The sequence below is a fragment of the Rosa rugosa genome, chromosome 2 (assembly GCF_958449725.1).
Source record: "Rosa rugosa chromosome 2, drRosRugo1.1, whole genome shotgun sequence".
Taxonomy (NCBI): Eukaryota; Viridiplantae; Streptophyta; class Magnoliopsida; order Rosales; family Rosaceae; genus Rosa; species Rosa rugosa.
This window is the reverse complement of record NC_084821.1, coordinates 58,158,387-58,181,491: the sequence shown is the minus strand read 5'-3', so window position 1 is coordinate 58,181,491 and position 23,105 is coordinate 58,158,387. Positions and strand designations below refer to the sequence as shown.

The 23,105-nt window shown below is 37.7% G+C and overlaps 4 protein-coding genes and 1 long non-coding RNA gene across 8 annotated transcripts; 2 read left to right on the top strand and 3 right to left on the bottom strand.

The window, feature by feature from the left end:
* Positions 1–3,958: 3,958 nt before the first annotated feature.
* LOC133728786 (uncharacterized) lies at positions 3,959–9,880 on the top strand. 3 transcript variants are annotated; one of them, XR_009856011.1, is made up of 5 exons: positions 3,959–4,146; positions 7,469–7,789; positions 7,855–8,117; positions 8,312–8,527; positions 8,634–9,880. It is a non-coding gene; the product is annotated as an uncharacterized LOC133728786 (long non-coding RNA). The 3 variants fall into 3 exon arrangements; XR_009856010.1 differs by having other exon boundaries at positions 3,960–4,146; positions 7,469–8,117; positions 8,637–9,879; XR_009856009.1 differs by having other exon boundaries at positions 3,960–4,146; positions 7,469–8,117; positions 8,634–9,879.
* A 1,030-nt stretch (positions 9,881–10,910) lies between these two features.
* Positions 10,911–11,655, bottom strand: LOC133733923 (kiwellin-like). Its single transcript, XM_062161569.1, has one exon. It carries the CDS (start codon positions 11,591–11,593, stop codon positions 10,928–10,930), a length of 666 nt encoding a protein of 221 aa, XP_062017553.1. The 5' UTR covers positions 11,594–11,655; the 3' UTR covers positions 10,911–10,927.
* Positions 11,656–13,639: 1,984 nt separating this feature from the next.
* On the top strand, positions 13,640–15,278 carry LOC133732576 (uncharacterized). 2 transcript variants are annotated; one of them, XM_062160155.1, is made up of 4 exons: positions 13,640–13,923; positions 14,207–14,303; positions 14,399–14,512; positions 14,594–15,278. In XM_062160155.1, the coding sequence occupies exons 2-4, from the start codon at positions 14,241–14,243 to the stop codon at positions 14,687–14,689; spliced, it is 273 nt and encodes a 90-aa protein (XP_062016139.1). In that variant the 5' UTR covers positions 13,640–13,923; positions 14,207–14,240; the 3' UTR covers positions 14,690–15,278. The 2 variants fall into 2 exon arrangements, with proteins under 2 accessions (XP_062016139.1, XP_062016138.1); XM_062160154.1 differs by having other exon boundaries at positions 13,642–13,923; positions 14,212–14,303.
* Positions 15,279–15,750: 472 nt separating this feature from the next.
* Positions 15,751–18,909, bottom strand: LOC133731135 (protein FAR1-RELATED SEQUENCE 9-like). The gene is made up of 3 exons (XM_062158583.1): positions 15,990–18,909; positions 15,856–15,909; positions 15,751–15,772 (listed from the first exon to the last, which is right to left on the bottom strand). The coding sequence occupies exons 1-3, from the start codon at positions 16,796–16,798 to the stop codon at positions 15,751–15,753; spliced, it is 885 nt and encodes a 294-aa protein (XP_062014567.1). The 5' UTR covers positions 16,799–18,909.
* Positions 16,856–18,028, bottom strand: LOC133731134 (protein FAR1-RELATED SEQUENCE 5-like). The gene is made up of 2 exons (XM_062158582.1): positions 17,305–18,028; positions 16,856–17,205 (listed from the first exon to the last, which is right to left on the bottom strand). Exons 1-2 carry the CDS (start codon positions 18,026–18,028, stop codon positions 16,856–16,858), a joined length of 1,074 nt encoding a protein of 357 aa, XP_062014566.1.
* Positions 18,910–23,105: the final 4,196 nt, after the last annotated feature.

Sequence of the window (23,105 nt, the reverse complement as noted above, 5' to 3'; positions counted from 1 at the left end):
AATCATTACGGTGCCATCAATTCCTGCTTTATATACTGATATACATATGCTCTTTTTCTCATATATGAGTGTAATTGCTGAAAGTTTTGGTTGATCACGCAAATAAAATCATACCCGTTTTCCTTTCTAACAATCTCAATTTTTTTTTTTTGTCAATAATCATGCCTTTCTCCTTTATTTTTGGTTTTGCAACCAAAACCCAACGTATTATCCCATAAGGTGCAATAGAGGCATTAGTTTTTACTTGTCTATTTAATAGCATTTTCTGGGGTTTTTTTTTTTTTTTTTTCAGTATACACTCATAAGATTTTTTGTGTGTTTCCCTCAATTGTCGTTAGGCATCAATCCTGATTCGTCATATATTTCATGATTACAAGTATTAGTATATGCCTTATGTTGTCATCTGCACATGTATTTATGAATTGATTAATATGAGAAGCAATCTTGACTTGATGAGAGTGATGACCACTATCTATGTTGATTCAATTTATGGCAGGATCAGTAACTCCCAAAGGCGGATCAATATTTTTTGATATCCAGGTTATACAATCCTACGATTATGTGCATAAGTATGCTCAAAAGGTAAGGACGTATGATATGATTTTATTGCTCATAGACGGATTTCAATGACCATTGTAAATTCAATGCGATCAAAATATTTTCTTTATATGATTACACGAGGGCCTGAAGTTCCTCAAAGATTGTGTAGTGGAAAAATTGCGATATGAAGTCTCATAAATTTATACAATTACGAGGGCCAGAAGATCCTTAGAGTTATATAATAGGGTATATGAACTCACATTTTTTTTTTTATCCCCAATAATTATAAGAGGGTCGGAAGTTCCTCAAAATGTTTGGGTATTGGGGTTCCCTCCTCCGCACTTCAATGTGAATTTGAAGTTCAATTTTGAATGTAAAGCTAGAAGCTACGTTCTCCACAAGATAAAATTATGTTCTTGTGTGATTAGAGGAGAAAAAAAAATTATCATTTTGTGAAGTGAAGCAGACCAGAAGTTCTGTGTATTTTATTCATTAATGGAACCAGAAGTTTCCACAATTAATTTTATTGCATAGTTTATCTATTTATTTTTCTTCCTGCAATTTTTCTATTTTGTTATGTACTTTCATTACAGTACTTATCTTTTAAATTAATTTTTTTTTGTTACTCATACGGACCAGCAGTCCTATACCTCAAACATATGAATTTTGAGTGTAATATTTTTGAACCAGAAGTTCAAAATTTCATAGCAGAACTTGAAGTTCTAACAGTAAAACTCAAACCCGAAGCTTTGAGTATAAAATATAAATTAGTTAAAAGTGAACTTGAAACTTCACTTTAGTCACCTCGAGCCTGAAGTTTCGAGCATCAAATTTATTTGAACCTGAAGTTCAAATTACGAAATTTTAGAACTTGCAGTTCATAGAAAAAAAAATATTCGAACCTAAAGCTTCGATTACACATACAATTCATTCATAGTTTATTTGACTTTATGTCAACTCGAACTAGAAGTTTCGAGTAAATTTTCATATGTCGATTGATACATTCTTCTTTATGCCTGCTTAAAGCATTCCACCTTAGAACCTGAAGTTCTAATTGTGCAAACTCGAGCCATAAGTTTCGAGTGGATATGTGGACAATTTATCGAAGAGTTTTAATCTCGGTCAACCCCAAACCTGAAGTTTTGAGGGGATTTTATTGACACCAATTTAAAAGTAAGCAGATATTTGACCGTTGGTTTATGACGAATGAGTATGAGTATACCCCAAATTTGTGATCGTGACTTTTGTAATTAAAAGAGATCATAACCTGTAGTTCCTTGATCCTTAATTACATGAGGACCTGAAGCTCCTCAATGATCATACTAACTAGATGACCATCTAAAGTCCTTCACTCATAAGTTATGGTCATGAAGTTTAAACTCGACATTTCGAGTATATTATTTTGGCCAGAAGTTCAAAATGCGTTTGATGTTAATCTACATCAAACAACAATACAATAATAAATCAATATGGTTGATGCTAATGGACAAAAATATTTTTGACCTAAAACTTGGTTTGGGTTCGCCACCAGCCAATGAACATCTTCACTCTAAAGAAAGTGATAGATTTTTGAATGCATCTTTTGAGCATGGTCATAATAAGACAGTCTTCCCGCCGTTAGGGGGAGGAAAGACTACTGTCATTTGAATAACGGCGTGAATTTGTGTGGATTGTATCCACTAGGTCTAAAGTTTTAAACTCCCAAAACAGGGAAGATTATACAAGCCCTATAATGCTCTATATGAGATTATAAGTAAAAAGATTCACATTCGCTACATAATTCATCTATGAGAGATGATTATCTTAGAAGCGACAATGTATGCCCCAGAAGTGGCATGGGTACCCAATATCAATAAGATTATTATAGCTAATGCATGCATATAAGAATGTGTGGGATCTATGATTGTTGATCATCGATGATAACTTACATTTGGTAGCTACCAAAAATCTTTAAGGGCTGTATGGACGCTATACCACGTTTCACCATGAATGTCGACAAAGTATATTATTGGCCAAATTGGAAAGAGGCAATTCCAATGAAATTCAATATTTGAAACGTGATGAAATACTTGGACCTCTAACCCTACAAGTTACAAAAGGGTATTTATCAAAAGTGAAGATAAATCACTATGACATAATGTCTATTTATCGAGACATGAGATTAAGAATATCTTCCCTTATACGAATGACAATTTTCTATAAGTACAGTGTTACATATAGCTGTTATATTGACGAGAGATTTATGGCACGTTGTCATCGTATATTATGAAGATCTTAAAGACACATTGCTTAAAGCAAAATCTCAAAAGCAAAGGGTCATAATAAGCGTACTGCTTATCAAATCCTCAAGGGATTCAAATACATCAATGATTCAAGTTCATGAAAGGTTGAAAGAGCCTGAAGCTCACTCATAGAATCAAAGAGTTTAAAGCTAGCTCATATGTACTCATTTCGTTCTAGTCAACGAGATCTAAATTGCCTTAATGAGTACTATGACGAGACTACTATCGAATTCGAATTATGATTATAATGTTGCAACATATTCTAACTTTCGCAAAGTTATGAATTATTTAGAGCTCTTGAAGAGCTTATGAGACATATCAATACGCAAAGATATTGATGAGTATGGCTAGGTATGCCATGATGATTTTTCAATGTTTTAAACTATACAAAGTTAAATGTGTCAATTTCTTTATATTGTTTAGCTCTTACTTTGTGTATGAATTTGAGCATATGAAATTGTTTCTAACCTTATCATATGAGGTAAGGCTTATTGAAAATCATCTAGTTTTGTTGGTATTGCTTAACCTTTGCAGGTATGAAATTTTGTGATGAGTCCCTATATGCAAAGCACACATGGTCTCACTTCCACATCAATCTACTATATATGGTACATGTAGCTTATCACATACATAAATGAGGCTTGCAACAGTCAGGGGGAGATTCTCATCAGGGGGAGCATCTAGAAGCATATTACCTAGGACATATGCGTGTTGTGCTCTTTTTGTCCTTCGACCAGGGTTATTTTTGTCCCACTGGGTTTTTGTTACCTGGCAAGGTTTTTAACGAGGCAACAATAAGCGCGTCCAATACCATCATTCATTGATGGACATCCAAGGGGGAGTGTTGTAAATATTATTATCTATGTGGATGTCCATGTAAATACTTATTAGTTATGTACTTTGTTGTAAACCCTACCTCTATATAAAGGAGGCTAATGAGACTGAATGAAACACTTCTACTTCCTCCCTACTATGCTCGATCCATATTCTCTCTACTTTATAACAAGAAAATAATTATTTTTCGGCAATGACAAATATAATTATTACCACTTCTAGATTGACAACTACTTCATGACCCTAAAGGCAGGGTTTGGATGAGGGATAATATGGCCCATTTCGGTGGGACTAAAAATCCCACGTGTAAAATCGCTAGTTTGGTAAACAAACAGGGAGGGACTTGAATGAAGAGGGATTTTAGGAGACGATAAATTGCCTTGAGACGTTCGAGTTCCGTCTGGAGAGGTGTTATTTTGAAATTCCACAACGACAAGAACGACGACTACGCAACGGGCTTCTCTCTTCTTCCTGCATCGCTGATCTGCAGGTTTGATCTCCACCTTGGGCATTCGTTTCTCCTTGTATTGTAGGGTTTGATGGTTGAGTTTTGGATATTTTCATCTCTAATTTGATCGATTCATGGTTTGGTATTAGTATTCTTGATAATTCTTCATCTGTGTTTATGATTTTGTTATCTAATTTGATTTCATTGGCTGCTGGCTTCTGTTTCTTTCGTTTGAATTATGGTTTCTGTGATTTCTACAACTGGGTTAGCTGCAAATACCTCATTTTGGGATTGGCTCTCTGCGTCAATTCCATGTTCGTGTTAAGATCTTCATATTTTTTGGGTTAGCAATTGAAGTGTTTCTTTCAATTGAATTATTCATTGGCTGCTGGCTTGTGTTTCTTTCATTTGAATTATTCATATTTTTTTTGCTTGTGTTGGATTGAATTTCTTCCTCATGTATCTGTTATACATTTCTTCTTGATTTCAATATCTGTTATGATTCTCTTTTTTAATCTCTAATAAAAGTGGTGCTGCTCAACTCTTATTCCTACGAATCAATCTGTAGCAGAGCAACTAGTACCTCAAAATTCAACTGAACCTGAATAGTTTTCAACTTGAGAATCTTTTATTATATCAAATCAACTGTACATATTTTGTTGGAATTACCTGACCAGTTTAGGAATTCAACTCGATTGCCAGCACCGTTTCAGCTATGCTGTGCCTTTGTGGTGATAAGAAACTGGAACAACCAACACTAGATATGTGATAAGACTCCATGAACAGCTAACATATCTTGTTTAAAATGCAGAGCATATCTCTTTGGATTTTCAATTTCGTTATGCATATGTGTGGTGGTTTCACTCTCCTATTAAATAGTGTATGTGACTGAAGATAAGAGTATGATAGAGAAAGATGTTGCACAGAGCACATTGTATATATTGAAATTGTTCTGCAAGTCTTAATATTTGGTAAATTACATAAGCTCTGTTCATATTTTCATTTTCGCCTCCATAGAGTGCTTTTCTAGTATCAATTTGGGGATTGTACTCTCACGTGTACAAGTAAACTTGACAGCAAGGACCACTTTGGTTAACAGAGATAATTTGCAGGGGCTAGTTGGGATTAGTAAAAAAAAAACAGAGACCAAATACTAAAGAAGGTAAAGCACGCGATGAAAAAAAAAATTAAAAAAAAAAGGGTTCTTGACCAAAAGCCCCAAAATGAGCCAAAGTTAACCCACTTATCCCAGCAACAGATTTTTATTCCCACTAACCCAATTTCACATCAAATAACCATTTTACCCTCAACTCAATTAAATAATTACAACCACTGCGCGGACCCCTCTCTCTCTCTCTCTCTCCAGACGCCGGACGCCGGAGCCGGCTTTCTCTCTCTCTCTCTCCTCGTCGCTCCACTCTTCGTCGCCGATAGTGTCAAAGGTCCAGAAGGCCACTCGTCGCCCTGATGGCACCGAAAATCGTCGTCTCCTAAAACTCGTCGGCCTCAAGGTTTCACCGGATTTCGAGACTCCGGACCGTCAAGTTGGCTGGGTTGATAGGTTTTCAACCTTTCTTCGACGGCGAAGAGCGGACAGAGTCTGAGATCCGACTTGAGAAGAATTCGCTGCTGCCGATGGCCCTAACCGACTGGATGTCAGAAGGCGTTTTTGCCGGCCGGGTCGACCCGGGACCATCAGGTGGTGAATGTGAGTGGAGCGAACGCGGTGGAGCTCCGGTTGAAGCTACCTGAAGGCGACGAAGAAGCTCCGCTCAAAGCTACCTCTCCGATCGAAGCTCCGGTTGGACCACCGGCGAGAAAAGCAGCTCTTAACGTGGGTGCCCAGAGCATTTTCGGCTTCGGATTGCAGTTGGGGTGATTAAGGGGCTTCAGTATCTTCATGCATATGTGCCTCAGATTATGCATAACAACTTGAAGCCGAGAAATGTCATGTTGGATGCTGAGTTTGAACCGAGGTTGGCAGATACCAGATAGAATCAAAGCCTGGTAGGAACTGTTTGAGAAGGAAGTTTGGCAGAGCTTTGGACTTTCATGGTTGTAGCCTTTCTTTCGTTACAAAAATAATGGACCCAAAACAGGGCCCCCAAATGCAAACATGAACCACACTAATTGGGCAGGGACTAGTTTAATCTAGATTTTGGTCCATGGTAATTGATTATTTAATGGAGTCTTGGTGATATCCATGGTACCATTAGGCTATGATTTTAGGTTGGTTTAGCTGATCACCGATGGTAATTACATTAGGTTGAGGCTGCATATTGAGGGCAATAGACGTCTATTGGGAGGCAATAGACGTTTTGAATTGATGTAATCTTCTTTCTCTTTTTTTCAATCAAAGTTTTATTTGTCTAATTTTAAGGAGATTAGTTCCCATACCGGCTACCGAAAGGTCTATTGGGGGGCAATACACGTCTACTGGGGGGTAATAGATATTTTGAATTGATGTAATCTCCTTTGTTTTTCTTTAATCAAAGTTTTATTTGTGTAATTTTAGAAAGATTAGTTCCTATTTCGATAATTGAAACATCTATTGGGGGGCAATAGACGTCTATTGGGGGGCAATCCCCCAATAGACGTCTATTATGGGGCAATAGACGAATTATTGCCCCCCAATAGAGGGCCAATAAACGTCTATTGGGGAGCAATAGACCTCTATTGCCCCTCTATTGGGCGACAATAGACGCCTATTGGGGGCAATAGAGGTTTTTAGAAAAGTCCGGTGAGTGACGGCCGGTGACCGGATTCCGGCAAAAGTTGGCCGGATTCCGGCGGCCGATGACCGGAATCCTGCAAAAGTTGGCCGGAATCCGGTGACCGGTGACCGGAATCCGGCGAAGTCTCCTATGGTTTCTCTCTCTTCCATTTTCTCACTCTCTCTCTCTCTAAGTAACAAAAGGGTGAGGGGTAAAATGGTAATAAAAAAAAATTAAAAACAAAAAAAAAATCTTAATGGGGTATTAGGGAAGACTCCCTTAGAGTGTATTGGGTAAGAGGGAATTAAAAAAACTTAATGGGGTTAGTGGGAAAAAAATCCATAAAAATGGGGTAAATAGACAAAAACCCAAAAAAAAACTGGAAATGGTTTTCATGATTTGAGTGCATAGGTGATTCAAGTGCTCTTACTTGTGTGCTTTCATCATGATTGAAAATAGTACAAAAATTGCAAGGTTGTTCTATGTTGTTCAATTGCCTAGTGCTCTTTTTGATATTTTTACCCACCTTTGATCGTAGTTTGTAGTGTAGGACATTGCTTTATAATTTAACCGCTGTATCTTCTTTCCTTTTCTCATATTACCACAAAGTTATTACTTTTAACTTTTAAGCTTGCTGTGATTGCTTGCAGACCAGAACATTCACCAAACAACACATTTCCACATTCACCTGCGCATTCTGTGCATGACAGTGAGGAAGAACAAGATCTTCCAAAGATTGAGATGGCTGAAGCAAAACCACTGAAGGGCACCTTTGTCCCAATAGCTTCTAAATCCCCCTCATGCATTGACTATAACTGATAGGCAATCATGCCTTCTCCATCCCTATGCAATTGCTTAACTTTCTGCCTAAATATTCGGGCTTGTCATCTAAGGACCCTAATGTTCACATCAGGGAGTTCTTGGACATTTGCAAAGCGTACTATCAATCATCTGCCTCCTGAAGGCCTCAGGTTACTCTTAGTTTCCTTTTCTTTAAAGAATGATGCGAAATGTTGATTGTTTTCATTACTTGTAGGTATCATCACAAGCTGGGATGGAATGGTCAAGAAGTTTCTAAAACAATTCTTCCCCACCCAACTGACAAGGAGGTTAAGGAAGAAGATTTAGAACTTCACTCAAAAGGATGGAGATCAGCTTTATGAGGCATGAGTAGGGCTGGCAAAATCTACCGATCCAAACCAACCAACCGATTACCACCCGAACCAACAATGTTGGTAACCAACTATGCCGGTAACCGAAGTCTTGGTACGGTACAACCGTACTGATTTCCAGATAATGGTACGGTAATGGTATTGATTTTCATATATACACGGTATACCGTACCGTACCGAACTCATGTATAATACTCCTATTTTATTAATTTTTATTCTTCTCTTCTTTCTGACGGGTCTTCTCTCCTCTTTCTTCTTTCTTCTTTCTTCTTTCTTCTTTCTTTTGCCATCTCTTTCTGTCACTTCTTGTCTCCTCTTTAGTTTTTTAATTCTTCTCTTCTCTTTCTTCTTTTTTATTCTTCTCTCTTCTCTTTCTTCTTTCTTCTTCCTTCTTCTTTCTTTCCCCGTCTCTTCTGTCTCTCTTCTTCTTCTTGAAAAATAGCAACCTGTAAAGTGCTTCTCTCTGCTCTCTTCCCAGAATCTGATTCAAACTCGGCTTCTCTCTGCTCTCTTCCCAGAATCTGTAAAGTGCTTCAAGTAAGTTTCTTTTCTTGCTTATGTTAATTTTCTTTACTGGGAAGAAAAATCTGGTTTTGGGTGTAGTTGGTGTTGAATAAAGTCTGAAACTTTTGTTTGATTTTAGTAGAGATTGCAGATCCGAGGTTGCTTCTTCCTTCACCACAATCACTCTTCCATCACTGTGTGTGGTATGGAGACTGGAGAGACCCATAACCATGTGGGTGGAAAAGTTCTCAGAAGGAGAAAACAGAAGAAGAAGGGATCGGTGATGTACTCGTTTGTGGCCCAATGTCAAACTCGGTTACAAGCCCAACCGTACCGAACCGACCGATTAAATCGGTATACCGACTTCTCGGTATACCGGATTTTGTGGCCGGTAGTGGTAGAGTTTTTTGCATACCAGTATAAGTTGGTACGGTACATGGTATCAGCCCGTAAGCTTCGGTACCGAACCGAACCCAGCCCTAGGCATGAGAGGAATTTTTGGAGTTACAGTGAAACTAACCCCATCATAAGAGCATCAGCAATGGGGACCTATATTTGGGTCCAAAGTCAAAATTTGAGTCCAAATGTAGGAATTGAGCTGCAATGGGTCGGAAAAAATTGGACCTATATTCACCTGAGACCCAAATGTGAGAGCAAATCTGCTCCAGTCTTGGACCCAAACAAAATTGGACCCAAATTAGTGGGACCCGCCATGTGTTGTGGCTGATGCATGCAATGACATGCAAGTGGCCTATGGGATCAGAAAAGCTGCATGCACGTGTAGGAAGGGATCAGAAAATTCTGGGACCCACAGTCACTTTTAACCCAACGTCTCTTTCTGTTTAAAATTAAAGGCCAAGATTGAATGTTTAATTCAATCTAACGGCCACAAATAGATTCCAAAATATGGGTCCTAAAATAAGTCCTGCACCACTGCAGCACCCAATAAAAGTAAGTCTTTTTGTATACTATTCAGATGGACTCAAATTACTATTTCAGCTTATTTGGACCCAAATTTGAGTCCAAAAAATGAGTCTCCACTGCTGATGCTCTAAGAGCATCAGCAGTGGGGACCTATATTTGGGTCCAAACTCAAAATTTGAGTCCAAAGTGTAGGAATTGAGCTGCAGTGGGTCGGAAAAAATTGGACCTAATATTGCCGGAGACCCAAATGTGAGAGCAAATATGATCCAGTCTTGGACCCAAAAAAATTTGGACCCAAATTTGTGGGACCCGCCACGTTCTGTTTGCTTATGCATGCAAGGACATGCAAGTGAGGTTTGGAGACAGCACGTGGCCTATGAGATCAGAAAAAAATGGGACCCACACTTATTTGAACCCAACGGCTCTTGCTGTGTTTAATTAAAGGCCAAGATTGAATGTTTAATTCAATCTAACGGCCAGAAATAGATTCAATTAATTATATATAAATTTGTTTTACAGTTTTTTTTTTTTTTTTTTTTTCTGAGAAATGTATAATTTTGATTTTTTTTATATTGTAATGAATAAATTTAATGAATGTTATGTTTAATGTTTGATGATTAACTTTTATTTATACTAATTTGTTAGGCTTTTTTTTTTAATGTAAGTTATATATGTGTGTGTGTGTCTATATATATATATATATATATATATATTAAAACAAACATAAAGTAGAAGACTCAAATATGAATCTGTTCCACAGTGGCAAGATTTGTGTTTTGGACCCAAATTTGAGTCTAAAAAAATAAGTCCAAAATATGGGTCCTAAAATAAGTCCTGCACCATTGCAACACCTAATAAAAGTAAGTCATTTTGTACACTATTCAGATGGACTCAAATTACTATTCCAGCTTATTTGGACCCAAATTTGAGTCCAAAAAATGAGTCTCCACTGCTGATGCTCTAAGTATAGTTTAGATGACTTAATACTAGTCTCGAAAAATTAGAGAAAAGATGTCGTCACCGCTAAGGGTAGGGAGAAACCCTAGCAAATAAATTTTTTTTACTTATTAATTAATAGTTTTTGATTGACCATGCCAATTGATTTCAATACAAATCAATTAAAAGCAAGATAAATCTTTCTTATGCTTTCTTCTATTACTAGCCTTCAAAACAAAAAATAAAAATTAATCTCATTGCATGGGAGTTGGTAGTCCTCCATAGAGAAAGAAAGCAGAAAATTAGAAGTAGCTAGAAAATTAGAAAAATATTCCATAAAGTGCCACAAACTCATGCTAATATCATATTTTAAATTTTTTACTGAAGTAACATAAGCTCGGCACACATAACAAACACAAACATCAACAGTACGGCAAATGTATTGCCATTTCTTCCAATTAAACTAAACCTTACATAATATCCAATTAATCGTTCTTGGATTAATCATACGGTCCTTATTTTATGTATTTAATTAGCTCGCGTGCATATGCTACTATAGTAGTTGCTAGCAAATCATGCCATGGACCAAGTCACCGACACCTTACCTACATCCTGATCGAGTCCCAAAGCGTTCCACACAGATGCAGATCCATCCACGATATTGTTTTCACACGTCGGCTGCCCTGCATGCTCTTTGTCACATCCATTTCGCGAATCACATTCATCCACCACTCTCGCAGTCGTAGTCTTCCCATTACTTGCCTGAATTCTTATTAACTTCCCGCACCTCGATTTATTATCAAACCACCCAGTGGGAAGTGCCATAACCCGCTCACTGTTTGGATGATATTGTTCGTCACATTCTGATGGCCCGCCCCCATCACCGCCTTCGCTGAAATCGTTGAGTGTAAGTAGGGCTTTGGTGGATGATGTTACTGGGGGAGAGCACGAGTATTTAGGGTACGACTTGCCCTTGCAAACCAGTGTTCCAAAGGGTCTGCAATTGTTGGGGCTAGGAGAAGGTGATGAGCCTCCTCCCCCACCCCTGCCGCATATGTGAGTCCCAACATCGGGGTCATCGTTGCATTTTTGGTTGATACAGATGAGTTGACCAGCACAGTCGTTCAAGGTTTTGCATGCGCCATTGCAGGAGGAGATAGCTGTGGAGTACGGGAGAGGGATGGAGATGAAAATGAAGACGAGGGAAAGAGATGCCAAACATACTAAAGAACTTGCCATTTGAATGATTTGATTCACAACGATATTTAGAATACTAAGAAGTGGGGGATGATTCTGAGAGGCATTAGACTTATTTGGTCACTTAGCTGTCAACCGTCCGATGTCAATCGAACGGTGACTGACCAAATAATATTTGGTCAGTAGGTGACCAGGTGATCATGACTGTAGTGCGGTCATATACTTGAGCTAAGATGACGTTAAAGTTAATTAGGGGAAAAGAATAAGAGTTTAGGTACCATTTATGTGGTTTGATTTTTCAAAGTCTTGGGTCCATGTTCCGTGACTTGTAGTATTGCACGCACTTGCCCTGCGTTGAGGAGAAAAGGAGGTTACCAACTTAACATATATGATATTCTGTAGTGGATCAACCCCAATCTACACGCACTCTAGGGTACTGATATTGAAGACTTCTCAATGGGGAGAAATTTTTCGATGCTCCCGTCATTCCACATGGCATATGTGATGGGTAATTTTAATTGGTCCACATCATTGTTGTTTTATGTTGCTAATCCATACTTAACACCGTCAAACAAGAACAATACTAAGGGCTTGCCCGGTAACGTTTTTAAAAATGATTTTTCAAAAACTAATTTTGAAAATAAAAAAGAGAAAACAAGATTGGATTTTTGAGATCCAAAAATGTGTTCGGTAGCTTATTCCGAAAACAATTTTCAAAAACGAGAGAAGATGGCGACTAGAGATGAGAGAGAGACCTGAGAAGAAGAGAGCGACCTGAGAATATGGAAGAAGAGAGCATGTTCTTTTTTTTCTTTGTTTTGGAAAATATATCTCCTTGTTTTCTAAAATATGAGAATGAAAAGGTGAAAACGTTTATTTGTCGTTTTCTTGTTTTACGAGTAAAATAAAAAATTATTTTCAAAAATTATTTTCTGCATTTTTGAAAACAGACCAACGAACGCATTTTCAAGCCATTTTCATTTTATAAAATGAAAAAGATGACTTTAAAACGTTACCGAACGTCACCTAACATTTTCAAAAATATATATATATATATATATATATATATATATTAACAATGTCTAGAATTATGAACTGGATCTGGAAATTCATCCCTCCCAAATCAAGTTGGTTTTGGTGCTTGGTTGTTCTCTTAGAATTGGGGCTTGATTATTCAACTGGAATTATTTAAAAGATCAAAACCCAGTCCTCAAGGAAGAGTTCTCTCACCTTCTTTTGGATTTTCACATCAATTTTCTTCCTTCTTATTTAGATATCAGTTCTTCCATATATAACAATAGACATGGAGGAATATCATTTTCTCCACTCACTCGATCTAAAGTGACGATATTATAGATCAATTTAGATATCATATATTCAATTTGTGGATTGGATTTAAGGTTCAAGCTATGTTCTTATTCTTCATGACAAGAGATAACAGAGGGAAAGAGGTTATGGGTGGTTTAACGGAGGAGAAAAAGTAGGAATGATGTGGATCACTTAGAATTAATCGTCACATATGCCAAGTGGAATGACGGTAGCATCGAAAAATTTCTCCAAGTGTATATAGAATTAGAGCACCAAGTCAACATTTTGCTACTACAAATTCCTTTGCCATGATATAATTAAGATGGCAATTAAGATTTCCAAATCATTTAGGTGAGAAATAATCTAAAATCAGAAACACCTATCAAGATCAAAGAGACTTTATATGTCAAGACTATCAATATTGTACACCACCCAAACCACTATTATGTTTCGCTCTGAGACTATCACTCCTCTATATAAGTTCTTCCACTGCTAATTGGTGTTTATTCTGTCTTAACGTTCTATGCGTTGGCATTATTTCATGTTGTTATAATTTATTATTTACACCTGCTATTTGTTCTATATTGTATTTTCTCCTATAATTTAACCTGCGTTAATCAATGCCACACAGTGTCGTTCGCCTGGTCACCTACTGACCATGGAGCATTTACTCAACAACCATTAGATCTGACCCATATTAATCTAAGGGTTGAGAAATATCAACTCCACTTGAATTAAAATATATTATTTTACATTTATTTAATCAATTTCAATTAGTTTATCATCTTTAATTTCCTGTTTCTCAAAAAAATTTAGTTTATCATCTTCCTTAATTTCAACCACGTCTTCTCCTCTTCTCACAATCCCAAAACAAATTTCAAAACCCAAATCGTTCCCGTCGGGGAACCATGTCAAGAATTTGATATCAAACACGTCTTCTCTTCTCAATACCCAGAGCAATTGCACAACCCAGTTCTCATCCCGGATTCGTTCCCGCTGTCGCCGTCGCCGTCGCTCTCCACCACCTCCTACGTCGTCGCTCCCACCACCTCCATTTTGGAAAGGTACCTTCTCCATCTCTTTTTCTTATCTCTTATATAATTGAGAATTTTTCAAAAGATTGATGAAACTCGATCCGGGCGTGAAGCCCAAATTAACATTCTTCTATGCTCAGATCTGAAGCTTTACTTGGAAACTACTGGGTTTAAATTTGGAAACTTTATGGGTTTTGTGAAGATTTTAAGATGGTGTTGTTTTTTTAGTTAGTAAAAATGGTATCTTTAGTTAGATGTTGGTGTATGTATGCTCTATAATCTATATGTCTGAGAATCCTCATTTTTGGTGAAGACTAGGTCAGGGAATTTAAACCTAGTACTTTGCTATGGATGTTGGGGCAGATTCTGTAGATAGCTCCCTTGTTCTGGTGAAGCAAGGAGCTGAAGCTGTAAGTTATTATTACACTAGAATTTGTTTTCTGTATCATTGTTGTTAAACTGCATAAAATTGGGGCTTTAATGTTTTTTGGTTATCTATTTTCAGAGGGTTTTTGAGTCAACCTTTGTGGGAAGGAGGTCTATTGTCAAGGAACGGTTTTCGAAGAAGTACAGGCATCCTACTTTGGATGCAAAACTTACACTCAGGCGCCTCAATGCGGTCTGTTTTCCTTTGTTCTTGAGTTGCATTGTTTCTGTTTATTCCCAATTGGGTTTTGTCTAAGTCAAATTATTGGAGCAGGAGGCGAGATGCATGAGGAAAGCAAGACAGCTTGGGGTGCATATATACTCTGGTGCTTTACAATGTGGACACTATGTTGCATACCCTGACATTTGAATATGTGGAGGGGCCTTCTGTTAAAGATGTGTTTCTTGAGTTTGGGTTAGGAGGTGGTCGTGTGGCTTCAGAAATTGTTGTTATTTATGATTGGTAGATTTTGCTTTTATTTATTCTCTGGGAATAGTTGTTGATTGTTGTTTATGATTTTTTGAAACTTAAGAGTTCATGCGTTCTTTGTTCTAAGATACGGTAAAAGGTGATCAAGAAGAAGCTCCAGCCAATATGCAGTCTCCTAACCTAAATATGACAGATGATGTCGGGGTGTCTGTGATATATAACTTTGTCTCAACAGGTTGAAAAACTACCAAGTGTTGACAACAGTTCCTCACAGGTTGACAAACAGCGAATCAACAATCTACTAATGTACCAACCGTCGATGAACTCTACTTTTAACTTAAGAGTATAAGGATGTTGAACATTGTTATTTTGGTTGATTTGGCAACTTTTGGTGTATATTTTGTTGAGCATGTTGCCATTGAAAGATGTTGGGATCTCAATTCTCAATACAAGTGTATTTGTATGAGTGTATTTCTAAATTGTTACTGATTTCCAATTAAATTTACACCAGTTCATATCTCTTATTATATCTTTCTTCAAAGAGTTATCTTTTAGAACAGAAAAGATTGAGTGCATATATTCAAGCTTAAATGTTTGACATTGAAATATATCAATTAAAATGCTACACTTCCATTTTTTGGACTCAGAAAACTAGTTGCTCATAAGCCAAAAGAAAGAAATTTCACCAAATCTCATTTTACATGCATATGAAATAGATACCAAGATGTTTTTGACCTTCTCATATACACAAACTCTCTCAACCTGGGAGAAGGTTGCAGCAGCTTGGCTGCGACCCCCAAACAACTGCTGCAAGTAAATTATCTAACCAAAAATCTGCTGCAAGTAAATTATCTATGTAAAAAGTAGACCTCCACAAGTGGTAGAATAACAATATGCAGCAGGACTAGCATAAAGCATCAAGAAAGTCCAAAACATGCTCTCAACTACGAATTTCTTGAAGCTTGTTTTGTCTGTTACCCGCATAAAATTAATATATGAATTCAGTTTTCAAGAAGAAATAACCTGTACAAAATTTCACCATTATACTATTAGAATACCAAGAGAAAGAAAACATACACACACAAGCATCAAGTGGAACAACTTACAAGTAATCTTGTTCACCTAATGCTTTGTCTACCTCATTTTCCACAATCTCTGACCTAGAATGATATATCGACTTCAAAGGAGTAATCTTTTAAAATAGAAAACATAGAATTTGCATATATAAACCGATACGTACCTATCAAATGTGCATGTCTTTTTAGTATGTTTAGTACTTTGACATTTAGAACAATGTCTGACTTTTCTTTTCCTGTCTCTCCATGATGTTATGCGTTTTCCACTACCTTTAGTCTTCACTTGAGAAGGATCTAGGAAACGATTCTCTTCAGAAGTCCCTATTAAGGAATTGTTGATAGAAGCTTGCCCAACAGAAAGATTTAGTTTCTTAATTCGCTCCATAAGTCCTTCAAATGCCTTTTGCACAAGTTTAGTCCCCTCTGGTGAAATTACCGCCTCATCAATTAAATTGGATGCAATTTTGAACATACTGTTGTGTCTCATTATTAATGAATTATCTGCACCATCTTTCCCTTGACACCTTTCTCTACGAATTCTTGAAAACCTTGTCCATCTTCGCAGAATATATTCCTTTGGCAATTCCATAATTTGTTTTAGTCGTAACAAAGCCAAAATATGCCTGCAAGGCATACCTTCAAATTCAAACATTTTACAACTGCATGTCACTATGTTTGATACCTTATCATGTACAAGCGTCCGCATCCTTAAGTTTTGAGCAAACACCCTTTCAGTCTTGTAAACACAATGACTGTCATCTTCCATTACGGCATTTACGATATAACCATTACTATCATGAAGCTGAGCTTGAAAGTACTGAAAGTATTTTTTGGTATACAATTGAGACATTTGGACCTCTATTGGAATCCCTAATTTCAAATTTGGTGTCTCATTCAAATCTTTATGGTCATCAACCAATTCTTCATGTCTCTGATGTGCAACTGCCCTATTGAAACGCGTGACAAAATCCATCAAGTTGTTTTCTTTATCACAATAACGCTTGAAGAATGCATGTGCAGATTCTACTCTTTAGCTGCTTGACATCCCTGCTGAAAAGTATTTATTTACATATGCTGGAATCCACCTGCCACGCAGTTCATACATCTTTTCTAACCATTCATTATTTGTTTGCTCACTTTTTTCCAATGCTTCAAACCATCTCTTTTCAAATTCTTCTGGACACTCCGAATCCCATATACATGTCTTGAAAAGTTCATAGTAATCTTGCATAAAAGCTACGTTAGTCTTCTCCGGAAATTTCTTTAGAATATGCCACACACAATACCTGTGAATTGTGTTTGGCAAAACATGAGCAATTGCCTTACTTATTGCTTGATCTTGATCGGTGATAATAACATTCGGGGCACTTTTAGGCATTGCTGCAAGTCATGTTTTCAACAACCAAACAAACTAATCAAAGGTCTCATCGCTCAAAAATGCACATCCAAAAATAATGGTTTGCCCATGGTGGTTCACACCTACTATTGGAGCAAAAATCATCTTATAACGATTAGTGTTGTATGTTGTATCAAATACAACCACATCACCAAAATATGTATATGATTTTTTTCCAATTGAATCAATCCAGAAACATCTGAGAAGCCTGTTTTCTTCATCCGTATAAAATTCAAAAAAGAAATCTGGATCCTTCTCTTGCTCAGCTTTGAAGTGCTCATATAAAATGTCAACATCATGACCCTTGACTTCTTCTCTCTCATCTCGCACCACATTTCTTAAATCTCTCTCAGTGCAGCAAACATTTGCATGCCCACCAGCTTGTGTCTGGAATAATTCAAATTGCTGGTATATAGGAATGTCCACCCGCCTCAAGTCTTGTATCAGATTCTTTTTTGCAGTAGACACAGTACGCTGTGATCTTAACAAATGAACTTTGCTTGGTGTTGTTGGGGGATGGTTGTGTTCCTCATTGAAAGTCTTGACCACATAATTACTTCCATCATTACATACGGTTAATTTTGCATTGCACCATGTTCGAGTCTTCCCTCGATCTCTTTCCTCAATTTCATTTGTTTTTCTCCATGTCTCATCAGTTTCCCCTTCTTTAGAACAAACATATTGTTTCCAATATACTATTTCCTTCCTCTTCGTCTCCTTACTTTTTCCTAACACTAAATCCAGCCTTAAATGCATAATCATTGTAGAACTTGTATGTTGCATCCAATGACTCGAATTGCTGTCCATCTTTTGGTTTCATATCATCTTCAACATCAGGGATATATGCCATCTGTGTTTCTGTTGGGAAAAACTTCCATTGCTCCGATGTATTTTCCATGATGTCCACGTGTTTGTAACTAGTCAAAGAATATGCCACACCAATTATAAACAATAATAATAATAAAATAGGAAAAAAAAAATGTTGGGCTCTACTGACTAGAAACAAAATGGTGGTGGAAAAAAACAAAAGGGAACAAAGAAATTCACCCAACTTTCCATTATGAGTTCCATCATCCTTTTTCCTTTTTAAACCCAATAGCTTACGTTGTACTGTTGTAGTTCAATTACATAGGAAGCTTCCTTTCTATTTATTTATTTTTTGATCGAAAAGCTTTCTTTCTATTACATGGAATCTCAAAGCAAACCTCTGAGGGAACAAAAACCATATAAGAGATAAGAAAAAGAGATGGAGAAGGTGCCTTTCCAAAATGGAGGTGGTGGGAGCGACGGCGTAGAAGGTGGTGGAAAGCGACGACGACGGCGACGGCGGCGACGGCGGAAACGAATCCGGGATGAGAACTGGGTTGTACAATTGCTCTGGGTATTGAGAAGAGAAGACGTGTTTGATATCAAATTCTTGACATGGTTCCCCGACGGGAACGATTTGGGTTTTGAAATTTGTTTTGGGACTGTGAGAAGAGGAGAAGACGTGGTTGAAATTAAGGAAGATGATAAACTAAATTTTTTTGATAAACAGGAAGATGATAAACTAATTGAAATTGATTAAATAAATGTAAAATAATATATTTTAATTCAAGTGGAGCTGATATTTCTCAACCCTTAGATTAATATGGGTCAGATCTAATAGTTGTTGAGTAAATGCTCCGTGGTCAGTAGGTGACCAGGGGAACGGCACTGCAGTACCACATCTGCAGCAAGTTTAAAATTCGTGTAGGTTCATTGAATCATATTCAAGTATGTTCCCGATAACACTTGGCTTTTGCCAACATCATTAATATCATCAAGTCCGAAGCGGATATGAAGGATCGAACTTTCCACCTCTGACTTGAACTATTTTTGCTTAAGCAACAAGTCAGTCTTCTTTTGTGCATGTGTGAGCTGGGTAGAAGTCCAATTTATTAGATTGGGCTTATGTCAACCTACATGTATCAATTTATGAGCTGAGGAGCTGAACAGAAGCCCAATTCATATTCCTCAAAATCGGAACCAAAAGAAAATGACGATTGAGCCCTCGCAGCACTAAGACAACTACCCGAGCAGCGGCACCTTCTCCGATGTCGTCGTCCAAAGCATGGTCTTCAGGGTCGTCAATGTAACTAAATGCCCATGTAATGAACACCACCCACAACGATAATGATGAAGGGGACAACAAGTGAACAAAACGGCTTGGTTTCTATGTCAGCGTCACTCAGCTATAGATGTGTCCATACAACATTAGTTTTGAAGAAATCATAGAGGTAATATCTATTTTCGATTTAATGGAGAAGGGGACAAAAATGAAGATGACAATGGAAAGCTTGGTGTGTATGTTAGTATCTTAATTGGCTTTATCATAAGCTTATGGAATGTTTGCGGCACATTAATTGCTTGTGTATGCTTATTTTCAATTCTTTGATAAAATGAAAGATAAAGTAGCATTGGCAACTTCCTTCACAGTGGCTCGTTAGTATCCAAGGATTTAAAAATGCCAGCTACGGTATATTTGTTAAGTCATATACATTCTGGATGTTATGTTATATGTTACGTTTCATTCTAATATATTGTACAAAGTTGCTTCTGCAGTTTTCCTCAAATGACAAAGTTCTTTCTTGTTTATTTTTCTATTACTATCCTTTCCAAGTCAACATTTTGCAACCACAACTCCTGTAACAGCAAAGAAGACTTCCAAGTCTTTCAGTTGAGGCCCTTCTAAGGGGGGTGTATTCAATTAGGAGTCTATAGGATTGTTTTTGTATTTTTAAGAGTCCTTTAAAATCTTGTGGTATTCAATCAAGATTTTAATGAGTCCTTTAAAATCTTGAGGTATTCAATCAAGATTTTTAAAAGTCCTTTCAATTCTTGTGGTATTCAAAATCTCAATGATTTTGAAGGATTTTATTAGATGCTTGATTTTGTAGGATTCTAGAGTACTTGGTATAAATACCAAACCCTATCAAAAATCCACCCTCTAGACGTGAGATTTTGACATCTTTCATTTTTTCCTCTCATTCTGAAGATGAAAAAGACGCCACAGAGAAGATGAACTGACCTCAACCTCTGAACCTATGACCTCGAAGTGACCTCATCTTGTGAAATTCTTGGGGGAAATTATCATTGTTGAAAAGGTATTTTTGATTCATATGTTCACTTTTAACTGTAGTGGTTTTGGCTATTATTTGATCAGGTTAGAAAGTTTATGTGGACAAATCATTCTTCTTTTGATATTGAAAGAACGTTTTTGGTTAAGGATTTCATGTACAAAGTCTGTGTATTATGTGTTCGATTCTGCATATTTGGTTTGATATTGATGGTTGGAATACTGCTTGGCTTCTTTTTGGGCTTTCTCTTTTTTAGGCTGAAATTTTTGTTTGGCTTTGTATTGATAGAATTGGGTGAGTAAGGATCGCTGATTGGGTGATTGTTAAGATTGGGTGAGTAAGGATTGCTGAGACTCGTGGGAGAAATCAGTTATTAATAGTAACTCCCGTCCTAGTCGAGTTTTATTCAAGCTGGTGTGGGCCGTGTAGGATTGTCCATTGCGTGATTGATGAAATTGAGGTTGAGTATGCTGGCAAGCTCAAGTGCTTTGTGCTCAACGCATATGTTGATTTACAGATTGTGAGGACTATGATATTAAGGTTGTACCTATGGTTTTGCTGTTTAAGAATGGAAAGAAATGTGACACTGCGTTTGGTACCATGCCTATGTTGCTGCCATTGAGAGGGTCCTGACGCCATGACCATCTTCCTATTTGCGCCAAAAGGAGTTAAGAACAGTATTAATTAGTTGATTTTACCCCAACATGTTACTTGGAAGATTCTCTATCGCCCCTGAATCTTCAAAGGGTCTATACAGGTTGTACATATATAACTTAGATATATGCCTACTTCATTACCAGCATAGGTCTTAGTTACGGCATTACCAATTTCTTGTTCCCCTTCTTTGGCACGTACTGTCATATTCTTGGTTAAGGCATTGGCTGAAATGTATTGCAGTATTGCTGATTGTTCATCCACAATTTATTTTATTGGCTTGAACACTGATTTGTGATTGTAATGCAGACTTAATGATTCATTGGAATGAAACAAGGTTAATTGTTGAACATGAAATTGTTTTTTTCTCATCCAATTTGGCAGAATTCTATAATTTTTTTGTTACTGCACTAGGCTCCTGGAATTTTGAGCAAATCCAACAATCCAAATGCAGATATTATTCCAAATCTGCAGTCTGCACCGTGCTAGCATAAAAAAAAAGTTGCCTATATCAATCCAAGAACATTATTTGGCCAATTAAGGTTACATATTGCTTGGTGACGCATGCTTTAGCAAATGTTGTTAGATGTGCAAGTTTTAGAACTAGTTCTAGATGTGCTTAGTTTGATCCATATACTTGAACTAATCTGAAAATGGATGTACAATGAAAATAAAAATTATAAGTTGATAAAGATCAAATATTTTTAAGGGCTAATTACTGTTTAGTACCCTGTGGTTTGGGTCCAACATCAATTCAGTCCCTCGACTTTCAATTTCATCAAAAACACCCCCACATTTTCATATTCTCGTCCAATAGGTCATTCCGACTCAATTCCGTCAATTTCAGCCGTTTAGCTGATGACCTGGCGTTCCAAGTCAGCACAGGTGGGGCCCACACGTAAGTGAAATTCCAAAAATATCCCTGGCCAACCAGATATGGAAAAATCTAAAATAATCTCTACACTTTGAGGTTGGGGAGACTCGAACCCATCCCAATACACATGCAAATTAAAGCCCCAACCACCAGACCACTTGCATGGTGTTGGTATATTACAAACAAAAATAATATATGTATAATAGTTTAAAAACACCCTATCTTCTCCTCTCCTCTTCTTCTTCCTCTTCTGCCATGAAAGACCCAGAAGCATGTGCACCATCAACAACTCACAACCATTAATAGAATCATATCAGACTTTAAATAACTACACCTTCCTCTTTCTAACTCAAAAAATTCAAAAACCAAAAATAAAAAATAAAAAATTTAGAGCCAAATTCTCGGCCATGCCATTGAGAAATCCGGCCACCGTCGCCGTGTTGTTCTTGGACCAAACCCAGAATCAAATAGCCAAGCGGCATTGCTTACTGAGAGGAGTCTTGCACTGAGCCTATTCGCATCCACCAGAACGCTCACCATCTCCTCCATCTCCGCCTCCATCGCCTCCGCCATCACCGCCTTCGCCGCCTCCTTCTTCCCGGCGTCGTAAGGCCCCCAGTTCCTCACCACGCGCTCCACGAACGCTGCCTGGGCGTCCCTCGCACGCGCCGCCAGCGCAGGGACCATGAGCCTGAGACCGCACTCCACCTGCTCGACCTTTTGCGTGAGAGAAGAGGAAGGGCTGCGCCAGGGGTGGTCGCTGAATTGGACGACGAGGCTGTCGGAGTCGGCGTCGGAATCTTCGTCGGAGGTGGAGTCGAGGAAGGAGCGGAGGAGGTTGGTGAAGAGGTAGGGGTAGCCGTGTTGCACATGCTTCTGGGTCTTTCATGGCAGAAGAGGAAGAAGAAAAGGAGAGGAGGAGAGATGGGGTTTTTAAACTATTATACATATATTATTTTTGTTTGTAATATACCAACACCATGCAAGTGGTCTAGTGGTTGGGGCTTTTATTTGCATGTGTATTGGGATGTGTTCGAGTCTCCCCAACCGCAAAGTGTGGAGTTTATTTTAGATTTTTTCATATCTGGTTGGCCAGGGATATTTTTGGAATTTCACTTACGTGTGGGCCCCACCTGTGCTGACTTGGAACGCCACGTCATCAGCTAAACGGCTGAAATTGACGGAATTGAGTCGGAATGACCTATTGGACGAGAATATGAAAATGTGGGGGTGTTTTTGATGAAATTGAAAGTCGAGG

Coding starts and splice junctions, on each gene's coding strand:
- LOC133733923 (XM_062161569.1), bottom strand. CDS start 11,593: ATGGCAAGTTCTTTAGTATGTTTGGCATCTCTTTCCCTCGTCTTCATT.
- LOC133732576 (XM_062160155.1), top strand. CDS start 14,241: ATGGATGTTGGGGCAGATTCTGTAGATAGCTCCCTTGTTCTGGTGAAG. Junction 14,304..14,398: donor TGAAGCAAGGAGCTGAAGCT/GTAAGTTATTAT, acceptor ATCTATTTTCAG/AGGGTTTTTGAGTCAACCTT. Junction 14,513..14,593: donor CACTCAGGCGCCTCAATGCG/GTCTGTTTTCCT, acceptor TTATTGGAGCAG/GAGGCGAGATGCATGAGGAA.
- LOC133731135 (XM_062158583.1), bottom strand. CDS start 16,798: ATGGATTTTGTCACGCGTTTCAATAGGGCAGTTGCACATCAGAGACAT. Junction 15,910..15,989: donor AAGACATGCACATTTGATAG/GTACGTATCGGT, acceptor ATATCATTCTAG/GTCAGAGATTGTGGAAAATG. Junction 15,773..15,855: donor TTAGGTGAACAAGATTACTT/GTAAGTTGTTCC, acceptor AATTTTGTACAG/GTTATTTCTTCTTGAAAACT.
- LOC133731134 (XM_062158582.1), bottom strand. CDS start 18,028: ATGGACAGCAATTCGAGTCATTGGATGCAACATACAAGTTCTACAATG. Junction 17,206..17,304: donor GATTTTTGCTCCAATAGTAG/GTGTGAACCACC, acceptor CATGACTTGCAG/CAATGCCTAAAAGTGCCCCG.